This window comes from Equus asinus, chromosome 23 (genome assembly GCF_041296235.1).
Source record: "Equus asinus isolate D_3611 breed Donkey chromosome 23, EquAss-T2T_v2, whole genome shotgun sequence".
NCBI lineage: Eukaryota > Metazoa > Chordata > Mammalia > Perissodactyla > Equidae > Equus > Equus asinus.
This window is the reverse complement of record NC_091812.1, coordinates 33,557,484-33,578,117: the sequence shown is the minus strand read 5'-3', so window position 1 is coordinate 33,578,117 and position 20,634 is coordinate 33,557,484. Positions and strand designations below refer to the sequence as shown.

Sequence of the window (20,634 nt, the reverse complement as noted above, 5' to 3'; positions counted from 1 at the left end):
TGAAGTGTTTTAGAAATCCAGATACCCTTTTCCATCTCTGGATGCTAGAGTGACATGTGAACTCTGAGGAAGAAAGACTCAAGTCCTCTAGTCCTATCAGGGACAATGGACACACCACAGGGGGATAAGGTTACTCAGAGAAAGGAAAATCAGTCCAGATGGGTAGAGGATGAGAGCAAAAGAAGGCAAAATGTAAGCCAGATGTTCTTCAGGACAAAAATGAAATTTGATCCCAAATGACAAGGCAAAGGGAAAAGAGACCCATACTATTTGACTATATTTTATGAAAGCTTTGGGGTATTGAATTGTGTAAGCTCAGAGGAAATTAACAAGAGAGGAATTTCGAAAACATACTGATAACCTAACATACAGCTACCTAATAACTTTTACCTAGGTGGAAAAGTCATAACATATCCAGAGGAGACAAAAGTTACAGAGGTAAAGGCTAAGCTGAGGAAGTAGTCCTGTAGTCCTAGAGACCAGACTCCTGCAAACAGACAACTATATACATACAGTGTCTGTAGTAGCATGAGAATGAGAACATTCCTTAGAGTCTAAAGATAAGAATATAAGATTGGCTTTGTCTCTTACTAGATGTGTGATTCAGTTTACTCATCTTAGAAATAGAAATGACAATACATACCCACATAGTTTTTGTAAGGGCCAAGTAAGAGAGTATAAGTAAAAATATTTTACAAAGTGATATATGGATGGGATGTCTTATTGTTATCTACAGAGAGTACTGTTGTTTTTACCTATCAGGCACGCTTTCCCCGTATTTTGGAAATAGCAACCTATTTTTCCCTGTAGTTCAATCCCATACTTTCAGTCTAGATTGCTCAGAAGGGGCAGATCTCATCCCCTGTGGGGAGCCCATGACACAGACCAAACTGAGGAGAGTACCACATTACCCCTGGGCCTGCCTAGTGATTTTTTCAGAATAATCACATGTGCCAAGTCAGGCCAGTTGGTGTCTAGGACTTATGTTTGGAACTAGAGGGAAGAGGAACACTTTATGTGTGAAAGAGTGGGGGAACAATGTAAGTTGGTGGCCTTTTGGGGAGGGCATGCCTGAGAATAAGCTAACCCAAGAAGAAAAGCAGAACGAAGAAATAGAGAAACGGCATCCCAAAGACATCCTCCAGTCCTGGGATTCAGATATGCCTGAAGCCAGAGTGCCCCTGGAATTCCTGGTTACATGAGGCTAAAAACCCCTCTTTTTGTGTAACTAGTTAGATTTGGCTTTCTGTCATTTGTCATCCACAGTGTACTGGCTGAGTCATACGAGCAGAGGAGCTTTAACTGGAAAGCATCAGTACTCCCTGGAAAATCTCTAGACCCAATTTATATTAAAGCAGTTATATGACTACTTCTAAATCAAGCCTAAAAGCTGGGAAATTTTCATTTCCTTCTGCTCTTTTTTCTTTCTCAGACTATGTCTTCCAGTGTTGGCATAATAGAAAGATCTTGAGGACATAGAAAAGTTTCCTTTTGGTCAAATTCTTTCCAAATAGTTTGAATATCATAATTTCAGCCTATCTTTGATCAATACTAATCTTTCATAATGTTTTTGGTTGATGATGTAAAATTCTTCATAATTTTTTAAATTATTATTTATTTACTTTTTCATTCATCAAAAATATATTCAAACTGCTCTAAGCAAGGTCTAGATCTTTATTACTTTTTCTCTTGGGAGGAAAAAATGTAGATTCAGGACAAATAGCAGACTTTTTTAAAAACTAAAAAGTAACTGAGAATTTAGCTAATATTTAATAAATTATGTATATGTTAAACTCAAAACCAGAGATTCTTAACTTGTTTGGTGTGTGTGAAATTGAACTTTTGAGCATCTGGTAAATTCTTTTCTGAATAATGCTTTTAAAATGCATAAAATAATACATAGGATCACAAAGGGAACTGATCATAGTAACTTATCCAAATGCTAAAAGAGTACACAAATTTGTGATATACTATTATATTATACTATTGTATGTGATATAGTATTATATAGTATATATTATATTGTATTTTTTATTAATGCGTTAATTAACAAGATCCAGTATGGATTAGTAACTACCAGAATTTCAAAGTAGTATGAGTATAAATGCTATTTTGGGATATTTGCAACAGCAACAATGTAACAAGAAGATATCTGTGATTTCTATTTGTGACAGAGTCACAGGTATTGCTAATGCTGTTATGGTCTGTTGCCTACATTGATAGTTGAAGGAAATGAGGATTTCAATTAGAGGTTAGCAAAAATCAAGCTGTAATTTTTTTTGTCTGAGTTACAACTTCCAGATTAAGGATACCTGTTCTAAATATTTTCATATAAATGATACATGTTAAATAAAATTTTCAAAGTAAATTTGGAATAAAATGTACAGTCAAATGATATTTTATTTTTTTTAAATTTTTTTTGGTGAGGAAGATTGGCCCTGAGCTAACACCTGTTTCCAATCTTCCTCTTCTTGCTTGAGAAAGATTGTCCCTGAGCTAACATCTGTACCAGTCTTCCTCTATTGTTTGTATGTGGGATGCTGCCACAGAATGGCTTGATGAGCCGTGTGTAGGTCCACATCAGGGATCCAAATCCACTGAACCCTGGGCCTCTGAAGCAGAGGGCATGAACTCAACCACTGCACCAGTGGGCCAACCCCTCAAATGATATTTTAATTAGAAGAAATTTTGAAATTAATTTTGAATTGATTTTTAAAAATTAATTTCTAATTATTTGGAAAATAAGTTACAATTTTCACTATAACTAATTAGTGTTCTATGACATTGAGGGGCAATATTATGTAAAGACTGGGTTGGGAGTCCAACCGACTGTATTCAAATCTTATCTTTACTATTTAGTGGCTGCATGATTTTAGAAAGTCACTTGAATTAAATAAGCCCTATTTTTTTCCCCATCTTTAAAATAGATCTAAAATAGTTCCAACTTCATAAGGCTCCTGTGATGATTAAATGAGATAATATAAATGTTGGAGTGCCTGGTATAGTCATGGCAACTAGAAAGTGTTCAGTGAATGTTGACTTTGCTTTTTCTCGATTATTATCCAGGTTCCAGGCATTGTGTTACACACTGAGGATGCCAAAGTGATGGTGTTCTCAAATCACTCTAGCAGGGAAGACAGACATAAAAATAATTAACTTTTGTACAGTGTGATGGGTGCCATCATAAAACATATTCACAATGCTGCAGGAGCCGAGAGGAGGGCGTGATCACTTCTAGCTGGAGAATGTAGGGTGGGCAGTGGAGAGGGGGAGGCACACTTCCATAGAGTAGTTGATACTGTGCTGAGTGTTGAAATGAGGTGCCAAACCAGTTTGATTGGTTTTGCTAAGGGTCCACCATCACCCACCCTCAGTTTATATATATGTGAAGGTCAGACTGATGGAGGGGAGGGAGAGAAGTAGTGAGGATTTCTTTGGAGAGAGTTGGCATAATGCTGTAGTTTCCTCTTCTCTTCTCCCCTCTTCATTCAAGCCAAGTGAGAGAGATTTTAAAATTCTCTCTGAGAGCTTGACATGTGTCCCAGGTTTTGGAGCACCTGGTGAGTGGAGCTTATTTCTAGCCTAGAAATGTCTAAAGGTCAGAGACATCCTGGAGGTGTGTATGATGGCAGAGCATGGAGAGGAGCAGCCTGTGTTCCAGGGTTTGGAGGGCACCAAAAGTGCCGAGTGTTACCCTTGGCCAAGAATGGATACTGGAGAGATTACGTGGGCATGAACTCATTTCGAAGGACTCTGCCCAAGAAGTCTGCCTGCTAGGAGGAGGCGACCTCAACAATCAGGAGGATGCAGTGCTCTCAGAAGGCCCTAGAGGAACCCACAAAAGCTACCCATGAGTCACATTTGCACATCCTCACCCAGAGGGCCTTGACACCAGATGCCAAGGTCAGCAGTCAAATGAGACCTTCTTCCCCTTACTTCTCCTCCTTTCTTCAATCCTAGCAGGGCCTGAAGCTGCAGGCTGAGCTGAGGAGGAAGACACAGGTAGTCAAGGTGGGGGAATAATGAAACAGCTGATGCTGCTTCCAATTCCCCTAGACAGCTGGGCTCCACAGTGGACTCTCACCTTTATAGTCCCCTCCGCACAGCACCGCAAAAACACTCCTTTTCTGGCAAACACTATTTGTTAAGTGGTACCTCCAGCTTCCTATGAAAAGAAACATTTCAACTCTCTTTTCCCCAACTTGAACCATGCTCAAAATTGTAAGGAATATGCTAATTAGTCATAGAATGGTCGATAAGAAACTAAATGAGCTCTTGGTCTTGAAAATCCTTATTCTAAGTCTCAGTTTCCTTTATTGTTATTACTTTCAATGTTATCATGTTTGCTTTTAGTCCCCTCATGCCTCTTTAGAAAATGATCCTTCTCTTGAAACTGCCCAAGCCTCCCTACTTTAAAGTAACCTACACATGATGCTATAGAAAGAGATTTAGTGACAGAGGAAACAACAACACAAGTCTGACATATGCCAACTGAACACCAGAAACTCAAAATCATGCAAAGCTCAGAGAGTCTCTCAAGGTTCAGGAAGATTTCCAGCTTCTTGCCTAAGCTCCCCACCCTACCCTTGACTGATGACTGTGGGCATCCTCAGCTGTGTGTTTGGCTTACTCAACAACCAGAAACCATCTGCATACATCTGACCCTCTGGGAGAAGCATTTCAGTCAGTTCCTTATCAGCCTGCTCACCATGCAGCTGGGTGTGGGTCTTGTGGGGGGGATATGGGAAAATGTCCACTACTGCCAGGAGCAGAAAGGAAACCAAATCCAGCATCTGAGCTTCTTCTCTGGGAGAAAAGGTTCCATTATCCAGATTAGAGACCATGAGAAACAAAGAAAGCCATAGCAATGCTGAACTTAATTTCAAGCACAAACTCCTTTCATAAGAACTGTTAACTGGTAGCTAAATCATCTCGCTCTTGCTGCTACTAAACAATGAAAGCGCCAAAAAACCAAAGCAGCACAGAGGAGAAAAGGAAGAAACCAAGGGCTTAGATCATTTGTGGAAATGGATATTCAGTCTGAATAATTAAGGACATCCAATTTGCAGGATATTAAAGAAATCCCTAATCTACATTTATGCTAGAGCATGTCATTACTTATCCAGGACATTAAAGTTTTATTGTAATAGTTATGGACAATTCTGCCAAAGAATTTCACTTATTGGCTGTATTAGATATCAAAATTAGGAAAATGCTGAATTATAGAATACTATACATTGAATAATTTAAGAAATTAATCCCCCATGCTGATAGTAGGAGTTCAGAAATAATGCCTGTTTCATGACAGCACTTAATCAATACTGGTTAATAATAATGGATTGGGAACAAGTTGATGCCTAATGGGTTCACAGTCCAAATTAGAAGCACAAAGGAATCATACTCAAGGTTAAAATATTCTAAAAAACACCATTGGTAGTAATGAATAGTTAAAGGAAAGAAAAGATTGAAGGTTTCGTCGGAGTTGACTCTTGAGAATACCTGGGTCATTAAGCATGAGCTTATTCACATAAATTTTGGCCCTGGTTTCTAGGTCTTATTATTTTTCTTTCATATTTTTCATATAACTTTGAATTGTACCAGATTCTCTTGGGTGTTCAGCAATGGATTCTGACTCTAAAATCCATACCTCTTCTCAAAGGAGGAAGCGGAGGACAAGGAAAACGGAGAGAAGGAAGGAGGAGAGAGAGAAAGAAGAGAAGAAGAGAAGGAGTAGAGCCCGGAAGAGGAAGGGGTAACCAGACAATTCCCATCCATTTTGACATAGCAGGTGGACTCCAACTTTTTTATATAAAATATTCAAAAGTGAACCCCTAGATGTATATATGGTGAGTAATGAGAGGCTTTTATTCCTGGAGAACTAAAAAAATACTATGCAACCCTTGATTAGGACATAAATACTTAGTTTTTAACTTCTGGGTGTTACACAAGTTAAATACAAGTTTTTAGTATATTTAAACTAGATTCAACATAGAGATAATACAAATTAATTTTCTTATGTAATTTTAAATTTTGTCTCTCAGCTTCATTGAATGATATTTGGTAGAGAGAGGAAATTTTAATGCTGGGGGTAGAATATACTGCTGGTGACTTTGGAAGGTTCTGAGCAGGGGCTTTTCTGGGAATCGAGGAGACGACTGTTAAGACAGGAAGGGAAAGGAGGTGTTGGAGAGGTTTGCCTCCATGGCCATTTACATCTGGCTCATTTACATCTGTTTTAGGTTTGCAGTCCTGCTCAGGTCTTCTTGGTAACCTCTTTAAGGATCTGATAATTCTAATAAAGAAATACATTAGCCTAGGCTCAGATGACGAGATTCCCGCTTCCTGAGCTGGTCTGCCTGCACTAATCCTACAGAAAAATCCAGTGTGAGCTACCTGAGCTGAAACTTTCCCACTGCAAGACTATTGCGGTGAAAGAGACTAATATAAATAGAGGGCATTGCTTTAAGCCCTACACTTCATTGGTTTGATGAAGTTTGAGGAAAACAGGAATAAGTCAAATGTGTTGAGGATCAGTATTTCACATTTATAAAGCATAAAGCTTATTAATGGTTTTTAAATTTTATTTTATTATTTTCTTTTTGAGGAAAATTAGCCCTGAGCTAACATCCGTGCCCATCTTCCTCTCCTTTATACGTGGGACGCCTACCACAGCATGGCTTGCCAAGCGGTGCCATGTCTGCACCCGGGATCCAAAGTGGAACGTGCGCGCTTAACCGCTGCGCCACCGGGCCGGCCCCTATTAATAGTTTTGAAGAGAAAAGATTCTATATGACTACAAAACCAGCGTTATCATTGGTAACATATTCAAATATCTTTCCAACATTTTTCTGATTCAGACTACTAAATTTCGTATTAAAATGTGATAAGATATTCACTAAAAAGACTTTGTAAACAGGCAAAGCTTGAAAAACAATGAGTATACTTAGGAAATTTTACACAAACAACAATCACATTTTTGGGTACTTTTCCCAAATGAAAAGGACAAAATTAGGCTATAATAATAACAGTAATAATCGGGTATAATGATAACAGTGCCTAATAGCTGCTGAGAGGGCTGAGCATCTCTTAGGCACTGTTCTACCTGCTTTCAATGTATTTATTATCTTACTTAATTCTCACAAAACTCCTCTGCGATAAATACCATTTTATTGCTATTTTATTGATAAGGAATCAACAAATCAAAAATTCTACAGAATGAGAATGGAAAGCATCTGAATTTGAGGGTATCAGAGAGTTAATCTCCTACATCCCAACATGAGGATGTTGAGAAGCATTTAGTAGACACAGAAGACAATAAAGTTCATAAAGCTGATATAAAGGGGAAAGAGAGTATAACAAAAAAGCATATTCATAGACTCAGAGGCTGTCAGCTTGCCTTGAGGAACTCTGAAATAACAAGCTTTGTTTGTTTTGTTTGTTTTCTTAACTGCTCCTTGGTGCACTGAAAAGCTTTTCAATCTCTGCAGCACCTGTGCACTGCAGAAAGGGCTGGGTCTGGGCAGCTTCCATCTCCAAGCCAAATCAGCCGCACAGACCTGACATGCTGGTTGCACGTTCATTAGGTTGCCACCACTTTAAGCATAAGTAAAATAAACACACGAACAAACAGTGATAGTAACAATGGTAATATTTTTGGAGCAACAGCTATATGCTATGTTTTGATTGGACAGAATTGAACTAAACGTGGATCTTATTTACCTTTTAAAGTTAATTTCTATTTTTCTTTTCATTCCTTCAAGGAGGAAAGAGCTAAAGTAGTGGTCAGCACTGTACTAGCACTTAGCTTAACTGTGGCTGTCGGTAAAATAGGGGCCTTAGCATACCACAGGCACCCACGCTGGGCACCACAGGCCACAGAAAAGCACTTGGTAGTTGTGTGTAATCAAATTTGTGAAAACTGATCCAGAAGAGCACCTTACTATTTACAGGAGTGCTACAATAAATCTTTTGCAAAGGAAAGAATCTATTTGTAATGTGAAATATCTCTTAATTTGTTAGATTTGAATTTTTGTGTAAATGTGGTCTTTTTAAAGTAAGACACTTCTGAAATTTATGGAATACCAGTAAAATCTAAGGTAATCAAACATGATATTCATTCATTTGTTCATTCCACACTCTGAAACGATGCTATGTACTAAGCACTATGCCAGGTCAGAGGGATGGCCATGATTAAGTCCATTAACGCTCTTAAGGTGCTCAAGTGAGGTTGGGAAGGAGAATTCTGATGCGTTAAATATTCTCTTGGAAAGTCAAAGATGATATAAGTACCTTCCTTCTACAAGACAGCTATCCAATGATTTCTTGAAGGCAATGCCATAGATAATCTTTTTGAAATTTCCTTCTCGCATATAACTCACAACACAATAATGTGATGAATTTATGTTGTCACAAAATAACAAATGTTAAAATGAGGAGAACTTGGCAAGTCTTGGGGAACTGAAGTCCTCGGAGCCCTAACTGTACCTAAAGGTTGGGTCTTTCAGCGTTATACTCTGAAGGGTTCTAAGATTATTGTGTCCATCCTGCCCCCTCCACGGTCCCACCCGCTCCTTCGTTTTTCAGAGGAAGAAAGTCGGGCGGAGAAAGGTTGAGAGAACAGCTGAAATTGGAACCGGCCAGGCTTTTTCATCCTCAGACTTTTTAGCTGATTTGCTGAAAGATTCCGCGCCTCCTCTTTCTCAGAAAAACTGTATAGAAATGACACATGCTAGGGTTTGAGGATTGTTCTCTTGCTCCTCTATAGTTAAATTTACAGAACTTGTAAGTAAAAGGTGTGGTGGCAACAGATGACGGACGGTAAAAAGAACTTTCGCAAGGATAGCTGGAACAGACCCAGCTTCGGGCTCAGGTCCCCTTAGACCTTAACTGACCCGCGGCTCCCCCTTAACTCCGCCCAGCCACTCTGGGGATAAAGTTGGTGGCGAGCGAAACTACAGATCCCAGGATGCAATTCTTTCTCCCCGTTCTCCCTCCATGCAGCCTGGTCTCTCCCCTCGTTGCATTCTGGGAAGTGTAGTTTCCTTTTAATCAGTAGTTACGCTGTCTAGGAAACCAGAACTATTAGATTTGAGGCATCCGCCCCTCCATTGACCCCGCCCTCTCCATTGACCCCGCCCCAGGTTTCTTAGGAGATGAGAGACGCCGAATCTTGGTCCATGTAGGCGGCGCGGGGAGCAGGACAGGGGCAGAGGAAACCCCTCTGAGGTCTGTACTTCGAGGGCGGCCATGCAGAGCTCTCACAGCTCCTGCCAGGATTGGTGCAGCAGTGGGCAATACTGGTTTGAGCTCGGCCCCACGGACTTGCTGGAGCGCAAGGGCTCCCTGACCCTCCGCTCCCGTAGCAAGAAATACTCGAAACCGGTGTTGGTGTATTCCTGGTGAGCGAGCTCTCCGTAGTTTCCGGGTGCTGGGGGAGGGAAGGGACCAGGGCGGGGGACGGCGGCAGGTGGCACGTGGGGGGGGGGGTGGAAAGGAAAGAAGAGTAATAGAGGACAATGGGAGAGAGGAGAGAATAAATAAGAGAAGGAGAAAAGAGGAAGAGAAGAGCAGAGAGAGAAGGAAGAGATAAGAAAGAAAAACATGAGACAAGAGAGGGAACTGGGAGAGGAGAGAAGAGAGAAAAAACGAAGGGAAACAAATCTTGAAAGGAGAGATGGACAGGGTGGGAGTGAGAGTTGGGGCAGTGAGGAGCACATAGGAGAGCCCTCCAAGAATGGCTCCCCAGCACACACGGAGAACTGCTGCAGCCAGAAGTCATAGACCACGTACACACAGGATAGACCGCAGGGTGTTTGCAGAGGCTTGGAAATCACGTTTCCAAGACAAGTACTTTCTGATAAAAGGCAAAGTCCATGAAGAGGCCAGGGGCACAGCAGGAGGGAGATGTTTGTTCAGAAGATGGCCTCCAGGACTGCCGTTTCTTGGGGGCAGTGACGCACATTGAGTGATTTGAAAGAGATCCCTAAATAGGACTCTTCTGGCCAGAGATTGCAAACTGGTGTCTCCCACTGGGTAAGGCCAACAGACATAGTTTGTTTGGCATGCCCTGTGTTTACATTTTTGCTTTTAAATTAATTGCCCACATTTAAAGCCAGGAGATTTCACATAAAAATCCAGGATTATGTCTTCTCTTGAAAAGTTGAAAGGCCTGGCAACAGAAGATTTTATTCTTTCTGGCAACTATGAGTGTACTGGAGCTGATGATGGCTAGTCAAGATGAGAGTTCTCTCTCTCTGGAACTTCCCTCATGTAGGTTCTTGCCTGGTCCCAGGAGACATTTACTTTATTCCTCTGCCTTTGACCTTGGCTTGGAATTCACTTAGCAATTATCTTGTTTTATTAAGTATTGCAGTGACCAATAGCAAAACCGTGGCATATAACTGGGAGAAAAACGGGGATTTTTAGGGGAGTTAGGATTCTGTCCTTTGGGTTGATTTTCCTGGCTGCACTGTTGACAGTAGTTACTTTTGGGGTATTTGGAATATTCTGGAGAAGAGGGCGGAAAGAGAGAAATGAAAGAAGTCTCAAATCTTGTCTCCATTAAACTTTTGCTTTTGAGAGAAGATGAATGATCTACAGCTAAGTCCTCCTCAATCTCATGTATTCGTGTAATGTATGTGAGTCCTGAAGTTTCTGCCTTGCACACTGTCTACAGCCTACTCCTCGCTTTCCCACAAGCTTACTCCCCTACTTTCACGTCTCATCACTAAAACTGGCTTTCTACCTATTTGAACTCAGTGTGAGAGATTCTATAGATCTGGAATCCAAAGTTACATTGGGAAACAGAAAATCCTTTTTTAGCTTCATACAGGGCTTACCTCACGGTTCTCAAGCAAAACACTTAGCCCTTCCATGGTTCTGTTACTCCATAAGGATTTAGGTCAGAATATAAATCACTGTTAGAAAGTATTGTTAAAGAGAAATCTTTTTCAAGTGGACAGTGCTTTTGCTCTCTTCTGCACTACGATGCTTTGAAAAGTTGCCTTGTAGGACCGCCCCGTGGCCAAGTGGTTAAGTTCACGCGCTCTGCTTCAGAGGCCCAGGGTTTGACTGGTTCAGATCGTGGACGTGGACATGGCACCACTCGTCAGGCCACACTGAGGCGGCATCCTATGTGCCACAACTAGAAGGACCCACAACTAAAATATATACAACTATGTACTGGGGGGGATTTGGGGAGAAGAAAAAAAAAAGAGGAAAATTGGCAACAGATGTTAGCTCAGGGCCAATCTTTAAAAGAAAAAAAAAAGAAAAGTTGCCTGTGAACATCATAGACATCAATAGCAAACCCACAGAAGGACGTAAATGGGAAGGAGATGAGGAACTTGGTGGGGGGGGAAAGGTGGTGTAACACTGAAAGTCATTATTTGTGGATTCTGTATTTGCGAACTTACCTACTTGCTAAAATTTGTTTATAATCTCCAATCAATGCTTGCAGCACTTTCATGGTCATTTGTGGACATGGAGAGTGGCAAAAATTTTGAGTCATCCCACATAGGTTCCCAGTTGAGATCAAAGTGACACTCTGCCTTCTTGTTTTAGCTCTTGTGCTGTAAACAAGTATTCTTTTCATAGTCTATTTAATGCCTCGTTTTTTGCATTTTTGTGCTTTTTGTTGCTCATTTCATTGTTAAAATGTCCCCCAAGCATAGGGCTGATGTACTGTCTACTGTTCCTGAGTGAAAGAAGGCTGTGATGTGCCTAACACAGAAAATATTTGTTGCTTAAGGTTCATTCAGGCTTGAGTTATAGTGCTGTTGGCTGTGAGCTCAATGTTAGTGAGTCAACAATATATATAAAATAAGGTGTCTTCAGACACAAACATGCATAAAACCAGGTTATGGATTGATTGGTTGATGAAACTTTTGTGACCAAAGGCTCATTGGAGCCTCATCCTGTATTTCCCCTAGGAGCAATGGTTCAGTATTTGCTGTGACAACATTATAAAACATAACTACTGGGAATAGTGAGAATCAACTGTAAAATGTGAGAAACACTTGCATTTTTCTGAGCTGGCATCCTTATTTTCCTTCCATATTCAACCAGTCACCAAGATCTGTCCTAAAAAAACTGCACAAAGTTCAAATTGTATAAACTTCCAAATGAATAAGGAACCATGTTGTTTTTATGCATTCTGATCAAAATTATTCACTTTCTATTGACTTATTTTGTTATATATTAAAACTTTTATTGAATTTTAATCTTTTGTCAGTGATTTTTTATTTAATTGATGGACACCTACTATCTAGGGTGGCCTCTCAACTGAGTATTTGATGAATTCGGTCACCTGCACCTACACATTTGCAAGATAAAGTTTGTAACCGGGAGAAATTCTGACTTACCTCTGCTTGTATAGTTTAAACATTTGGATGATTCCTGTGTTTCTCTTTATCTGGCATATAATACAGGTCTGTCTGACTTCACCACACATATTAAAAACAGCTGTGTATAATAGACATGATAAAGTGATGTGCCTAGAATGGTGGTTAGAGGTACCTCTGGTCCATTACTGAGATGAGACACAGCCCAAGGAACCATCTTTTCCTTGCAGCTGGAGTGGTAGATGGAGAGCCATATCACTTGCATCACACCTTGATGCTTCTGGGTGAGAGATGCCTTTTCTAGAAATTGTCTTTCCCTATGAATTCCTGTAGCATTTATTGAGCTATATTAGCAGATGTTTCCATCAGAAATTCTGAGTTGAAGGGAAATATTCTCTTGGGATATCTTCCCACTCATTGGAATAATGGAGTACTAAGAACCAGAACAAACTAGACTTGCCCTTAATAAATTCTCTGTTGTGAGGCTAGTCGTAATATTTATATTGATTTATCTGTTTTTACTCATCTCTTCCTTGGCCAAATTGACATCTGGTAATGAGTGATGATAATTTAAAGTGAAAAAATTCATGTGAATCTCCATGGAGACAGTTTGTGCTCTGGTCTCCATAGTGACACTTAAGAGTTTTGAGTCAGATTAATTTTATTTATTTGTAATTTCAATTACTTTTCTCTCCTACCTAAGCCCTAAATTAAACAGCCTAGGCATTTTATGTTCTCCCCCACCCTCATAATAGGAAGAAAACAGAAAGAGTAAGGGTGGAAAGGAAGAAAAATAAAATGTGGCAATAATTGTGGGGTAAGAAACTTCATAGTTTTAAAGATTGTTACACAAAATCAGGGGAAGGAAATTAAAGAGCTTTCTGTGACGCTTTTCAGACTTAGGCCCTATTGTGCTGTTTGAACCGGGAGTTCATATGTATTTAAGGTACTCCACATTCAGAGGAGAGCCCAGTTTCAAGGCACCAGCATGTCATTAGTGTACTTAATTAGAAAATAGAGATGAGTTTTGTAATTTGCTATGTTGATCTTCCTGTATTTAACCAAAAACTTTTTTGGGGACTGACCTGGAAGTGTTTAGAATCCTTCCCATCACTGAGGACCAAGCTAGAGTTGCGTAGATCCTCACTAGTCAGTAATCCCATCTCCTCACATCTCCACACACACTCAAACACCAGAATAAAAACAGAAAGTAAAGCTAAAGCCCCTTAGCAACCACGTTACAGCGGGCCTCTTTGTTAAAATCCATAAATGCTTCCCTTCCCGTCAAGCCTCCATCCTTCTACCTTTAACAACTCAGGCCCTCAATCAAAAGCTTCTCAGCTCTTACTTTCTGCACATTTTAAATAAGTTGGTTGTGTGGTTTCCATACACACAGCATAGAATTTCGAGAGGGGAGAGAAGAGACTTAAAGAGGCTTTCAGGTCAATAATGAGAAGTGAGAAGAGCAAACCTTAGGATGAGGCGTAAGAACACAGTGGGTGCTCAATTAATGTTTATCAAAGAAATAAACAAATGAGCAGGTAGAAAGAACACACACAGGAACCCAAAGGGCACTGCAGGCTGGGGCCCTGTATTTCATACTTTAAAGGCCCTAAGGTAAACAATTACAGCAGAGCACACATCCAATAATAAGACCAGCGTTGGTTTTCACAGCCGTGATCCTGATGCAACAGAAGGACACTGAAGCGTGTTTGGTCTCCTCTGTGTAAATGAGCTTATGACGGTATAATGCATCAGACTGCCAATTCATATGATAAAGAATTTAAAAATGGGAGCTAAACTTGTGCTTTTCCTAGTTGCAGTGCATGACTTCCCACGAGGGACTGACAGGTACTAAGAAGATTTTTAGTTAATACAGAGGCAAATGATATTTATACTTTAAAGACATATTTTTATTTCTGAACTCATACTTTAAAAATCCTCTAAATTATAATATCATGTGACTGTTTAAGATGATGTAATAGTAGACCAATGACGTGGAAATATATTCGCCATCTAGTGGGTAGCAGAATTAGAAATTTGCATACACTTCAGATGCATATATAAAATTTATTTTCTAAAACTGATTCTCATAGCTTTTCAACTGTTGGTTAGCAGAGAAAAATTCAGACATGCCAATTAAAGGATATCTCTGTCTCATGAAGTTTAAACAGCTTGTTTTAGGCTAAAATAGTCTCTTTCAGAACAGTGCCCACTCTTTCTGAGTCCTTCCTCCTCTACCTTCTCCTTCCCCCAGTGGCATGTATGTGTGTGTGAGGGACAGAGGTTATGTGATATTTTGGTGGGGGTGGAGTGAGACCCCTGGATCTATGTTTGGGTCCTTGTTCTTGCTCAACTCATCTTTTGTCCGGCTGCTGTACCTGTTGCTGGTGAATTTGTGACTAACACACTTAGTTTGTTGAGGACCTGATGTCTTTGCTTACAGATCAGTTCCATTTTGCCTTTTGCTGGCACTACAGATCCCTGCGAAGGGCTGGTGACCCTACAGCCACTGTGGTAGAGGCACCTCATCCCTCAACATGGCGGCCCTACAGCTGGCCCACTGACACTCAACTTCCATCTAACACTCTCTAGAGAGGGTGAGCGTTATGTCCTGGTTTGCTCAAGACAGTTTACTCTCACTGGCCTGAGACTTCTTAAAAGCTCGTCTTTCATTTTCTAAAGTGTCCGGCTTTAAAAGATAACTTATAAGATCAGCCCACCTGTGCCATATTTGGGAACTTCTGGATCTTGTCGTTAATAGAAGCTTAAGAAATTTAGAGCTTTCATTTCTCAGCAATGCCTGACTTTCAAGAAAATTCCTCACTCGGGATTCAAAAATTCTATTTTGTTAGTAAGAAGTTAATCAGCAATACTTTATTTTTCTTCGTATTTTTGGCAAAGCAGTCTTAATTATTCCCAGGGTAAATGTGGATGCCTCTGATTTATTGGAGCAAAGCTTATTTAAAGCAGTTCAGTAAAGAAATGTGCAAAGGTTAACATTTGAAAATAGAATCTCACTATAAGTAAAAAAAAAAAGCGTGTAATGGATTCTCTCTTTTGTTAAAAAGTATGTGTCTATATGCATTGAAAAGAGACCGAAAGGATGATATTCATCATATAACACAGAATATTTATCACTGGAAGGTGGATTTATGGGCTATTTGTCCTTTTCTTTTTTTGTCTTTGCCACTTCTATGTTTTCCGCAATGAACATGTATTATTTTCATAATAAGAATAAAGTAAAATTACTTAAAAATTTTTGATGTCATTTTCTATAGCTTCTCCCCAGAAGCAAACACTCTGAATGATCTGAATTTAAACACAATATTTCATCTTTCCCAGAGTCTGAGTCACTCTTCACAGTTTTTATGAGTCTTTTTAAAGTATCTTTTTAATTGCTAGTTTATGTTGGGTAAAAAGGATGATGCTATTCCCATTCACTTCATTTAACCACACTTTCATTCTTGTCTGTGTGTTAAAATGGTAGATCCTACGCCATGGTTATTTTTAATCTAGTCCTACATTCTTAATTCTCAGCATACGCACATACTCACAAATGCTTTTGAATGCAGTAGTTTTGGGGGGGAGGCACCTTATTTTCTGTTTTTAAAGATGAATTCAGGAGACTCTTCATCCTTTTGCCCTGGCTACATTTTTCTTTCAATGCTATTCTCTTTTATGAAATTCTAATTGAATTCTTTTTTGGAAAACCAATAGTTATGGAATTGTTGTGCCTTGACCTACATGTGAGGTTTTGCTCAACTTAACTGGCGTTAGTCAAAATAAAACAGTTTTGCTTGCAAGATGAACCCTTGTAATGCAGAGTATTACAGGGCAGGCATTTGCTCACGTGGATGCACTTGAACTAGGACAGAGCATTGCTGTATATAAGTACTTCTGCCTGAGCCAACCCCCTACCCTTGGGATCATCTCCTACCTGGGCCACAGGAGCCATCAGAGCCCCCTCCTCATCATCTGCTGCTGTAGTCTTTCCTTTCACGGATAGTCACAAGTACTTTTTCACCAAGCTTTCTTTCTCTCACCTCACTGATGTTCCCTTTCTAGGTAAGGGCGTGGGGAGTGAGGGAGGAGATAATAAGACTGTAGGGCTTGGTGACGTTATAATAAGGAGAGGTTCCTCTGTGGACATCAGGATACCCAGGCTCAGGTTTTTTGATAGCATTAGAACTAGTATTGTTAGATAAACTTCTCTGAGTCGGCCTGGGAAGCCACCCGGTTGGTACCATTTTCTGTGTACTAGTAAGACTTCTTTGGGTTGCAAACGACAGATACTCAGCTTGCATTAGCCTAAGGAAGTAAAAGAATGCATTAGCTCACAATGTTCATGGAATGGTTGATTACCAGATAAGAAGAAGGGCAAAGTTACAACTGGAACTTAGGAACAACTGCAACAAGGGATCTAAGTGCAACCAGGTCTCGCTTTGTTTCTCTTCTCTCCTTCTCTTTGTGTGTCTGCTTCATCTTATCATTGAAGACTATGGGAAACATGGCTGCTGCAGTTCTGGAATTTATATCTTACATTTTCATCCCATAAAGAAAGGTTGGTTTTAAGGAATTCAAAAATTCCAGATCAGATATCCATTCCTGGGCCAAGTATCTGTTTGGGTCATCTGACTGGGCAACGTTAGGTGGAAATATGGCAGTTCTCCAGTAGCCATGGGACAAGATGGATATACCCAGGAGAAAGGAGTGTTGGGCTGGCAATCTTATAGATATCTACTACATCGCGTCCTATCCTATAGATGTCTGCTGTATCTACTATATCCTATAGATGGCTACTCTCGCGGAGGATAAATTCTAAATTCCCAACACCCAATTTTATAGCAAAAGTTTAGACTATAACCCCTTCATTTTTGGAGATTTCCTACATTTGCTATTATTTTGGCTTTAAACTTCCCCCTCCCCAAACCAGCACCCATCCAATGTAGTTTAAAACAATTGACCTTAGAAGTAATGGGCAGAAAACAGAAATCTCATGTAGATATTAGATGAATATATCTTTGTGGTGCTTTGAAAAAGTTAGTTCTGAGTAAATTTGAATACTGTGTTACTGTTTTTGATAGACACTAATCTTCATTACAGTTTCCTTTATTTCATCTTGAAATAGAATTGCATTTTAATTCTTATTAGTCACACAGTGTATTTTCTTTATTTTGATTTAACTAAATTTTGATGCATTTCCAAAGATAATTACTTGGCAGAAAAATCGTATGTTTCTTTGGTAAGATCCCCAATCAGATTGTTCCAGGTTCAATCAAAGGGAAGAATTAATATAATGTCATTTATTTATTGAAAAGAATTTAGCCTCCTTCTATAGAAAATGGTAGGAAGAATATTTTGGAATTAAAATGTATGAATGACGTCACAATTTTTTAAACACTTGGAAAAACACTGAGATGCTCAGCTAGGAGCATTAAATGAGCTTTAAAAAATCAGTTTTTAAAAAAATGTTCTTTTTAAGTAAAGAGCTCTTTTTTGAATGGCATTTGTTAAAAATATATATATATATTTTTTTTGAGCCGTTGCTATATTGCAGGCACTCTGCTGGTCTGGGATTTGACAGGGAACAAGACATCTCCCTGTCTTAGGAGGTCAAAGATTACTGAGAGACAGGAGTGGGGAGAGCTAACCTGGCAATTACTGTGTGCTGTGATGTGTGCTAGGATTGGGGTGAGCAGGGTGGTCTGGGAACATCCAAGAGGAGCACTTAACTTAGACCCATTGGACTGGGGAAAGTTTCATAGAGGAGATTATCCTAGTCTCTGGGATTCACAAGGAGAACTAAAGATGGCGTGTTAGTTTTCAACTGAAGGTAATTTTATCCCTTCCCCTAGAGTGTTTGGAAATATGTATGGGCATTTTTTATTGCATAATGACTGGTATGTAGTGATGCTGAATGTGTGATTGCAAGAATTGTGACTCTTAGTTCTAGGGGTGGCCACAGCATCTTAACAGCATTTATCCATCTACCTATGATGCCTAATTTACATATCTATAAACACAGCCAGATGGGTGGAGACAGCAGAGCTAACATGTATCTAGGGCCAACACATTCAGGTTAGTTAGTTTCCATACGGCCATTCAGAGTAATGGTGTAAACCGTAAAACCCCTAATAGATCCAGTCACAGAAAAGGAATTCCTCACTCATTACTGTACAAGAATTCTGAGATTTCAGAGCTCAGTAGCACCTGCTTTCATTGTAGGTGTGCATGCCAACAAAGCAACCAAAATTTCATTGCAGGCATTCTCGTAGAGGGTATGATATTGTGGCCTTCTACCTAGACCTCGATAGAATAAGTATGAGTGTTGTGTGAATTATTAGAAAACTTTAGTCTTGATAGATTGCATGTTTTTATAATTGAAACTTTTTTATGTTAAACAATCCTATAATAAATATAAATAATTGGGAAAAGCTACCTTTGGTTGGTTTACAATCACGTCAAAGTCAGTGTAGTGAAGGTAACGTGATTCGCTACTGTCCCCATCCATGCCCATGCACCTCTGACAAGTGAGCAAGTCAACCATGTCAAATGTCTTGCTAGACATTCAGGCATAAATCAGAAATTTCCTCCCATTATAAAACCATCTGGGCCTAGTAGTGCTTTAGGGAGTAACTTTGTTATTTGACAACTTTCCTATTTCTTCCTTGGACATTGTCCGTTTAGAGTTTTTGTCCTTATTGAGGATAATTTTGGTAAACTATTTTCCTTAGAAAGTTGTGTGTCATCTAGCTTTCCAAATATATTTGCATAGAGTTATGGAAAGTAGTCTTTAATGATTTAAATTTTTTTCTTCTATTTTGATGGTTATGTCCTATTTTTTAACAACTTTATTAAGAAAATTCACATGCTATACAAATCACCCTTTTAAACTGTATAATTCAATGGCCTTTAGTATATTCACAGAGTTGTATATCCATCACCACAATTGATTTTAGGACATTTTTATTAACCCCAAAAGAAATCTTGCTCTCTTTAGCCATTGCCTCCGAATCTCCCTGGCCCTCAAGCACTAGGCAAACACCAATCCACTTTCCGTTGCTATAGATTTGCCCATTCTGGACATTTCATATAGATGGAATCATGTAATGCATGGTCATTTGTGACTGGCTTCTTTTGCTTGGCATAATGTTTTTAAGGTTCATCCATGTCATAACATTTATCAGTACCTCATTTCTTTTTATTGCCTAGTATTATTTCATTGTGTGGATGTTATATCCCTCCATCATATTTGCCCTTTTGCTTGATTTTTTCGATAGGAGTTTGTCTATTTTGCCTCCTTATTCATTTTTTTCTGTTTTCTAACTTATTCAATTCTGCCTTTATCTTGAGTTAGTCTATAATTCTGATTTCTTTTCGCTTGCTTGTTCTTTTTCTGTGTTTTTGAAATAGATTATTTATTTTCATTTTTATTGCTATAAGTACTTAAAGCTTTGAATTTTTCTCTGAGTACCTCTTTAGCTATATCCTATGGGTTCTTGTAAGTGGTTTTTCCATTTATTGGTATTTTTGAGAAATTCAGCAATTCAAGTTTGTATTGTCTTTGACTCAAGAGTTGTTTGATAAAATGTTTAAATATTTCCAAATTTAAGAAGGATCTCTTAAAAAACATGTTATGAATTTTTAGTTTTATTGCATTGTCATTTGTATCTTTTAAACATATCAAAATATTTTTTTCTTAATTTCTATGAAAGTTCCATGTGCACTTGAAGTTGTATTCTTTAGGCAAGTTACCAAATATTGCTTTCACTCTTTCTACATGCACTGTGTTTACCCATTTACCCAAGGACAATGATCTTAATCTTCTATCTAGTCACAGGTCAAAAGTCTAAGATCTCCACGTTATGCTATTGTCTCTCTACTAAGTCTAGCTGTGGCTCTACTTGGTTAAAAAACCTATAAAGCAAAAAGACAAATTTTCTGCTGCATCTCCATATACCCAATATACATCTGGGGGACAGGGACAAGCTAACAGTAATAAGCACTCCTGTTCAGAAAGAGGAAAGGTGAAAGTGACAGTGCTGTCATTTGTCCACACATTCTTAATCCTGTTGGGCAGACGTTGTTAGGGAGCCCTACATCAGTGTCAGGAGTCTTCTCTGATTAGACCCTGAGTATGCTTTCTGGCAGCAGCTTTCTTTTCCGTTGCTGTCTGTATGTCCCTTGGCTCTGCCCTGTGTGATCTTTTCTTTTCCATTATTCTCCTTGACCACACCTACAATGGATGTTGTAGAATATGCTCTCCTGTGGATTGGTCAGCTTTCTCAGT

General features: G+C 39.2%; 1 protein-coding gene and 1 long non-coding RNA gene across 7 annotated transcripts in view; both read left to right on the top strand.

Annotated features, from left to right (window-relative positions):
• LOC106834411 (uncharacterized) overlaps positions 1-5,757 on the top strand; it is a 40,223-nt gene extending 34,466 nt beyond the window's left edge. Inside the window, exon 4 of the long non-coding RNA XR_011497506.1 lies at positions 5,660-5,757. This is a non-coding gene — a long non-coding RNA (uncharacterized lncRNA). The remainder of the gene's footprint in view (positions 1-5,659) is intronic.
• Positions 5,758-9,111: 3,354 nt separating this feature from the next.
• Positions 9,112-20,634, top strand: part of CFAP95 (cilia and flagella associated protein 95) — a 104,746-nt gene continuing 93,223 nt past the window's right edge. For 4 of the 6 annotated variants that reach the window (XM_070495942.1, XM_070495941.1, XM_070495940.1 and 1 more), the window contains exon 1: positions 9,112-9,398. In XM_070495942.1, coding sequence (XP_070352043.1) covers positions 9,247-9,398 — 152 coding nt within the window. In that variant the 5' untranslated portion in view covers positions 9,112-9,246. The remainder of the gene's footprint in view (positions 9,399-20,634) is intronic. The other 2 variants (XM_014845991.3, XM_014845992.3) reach the window with 1 other exon arrangement.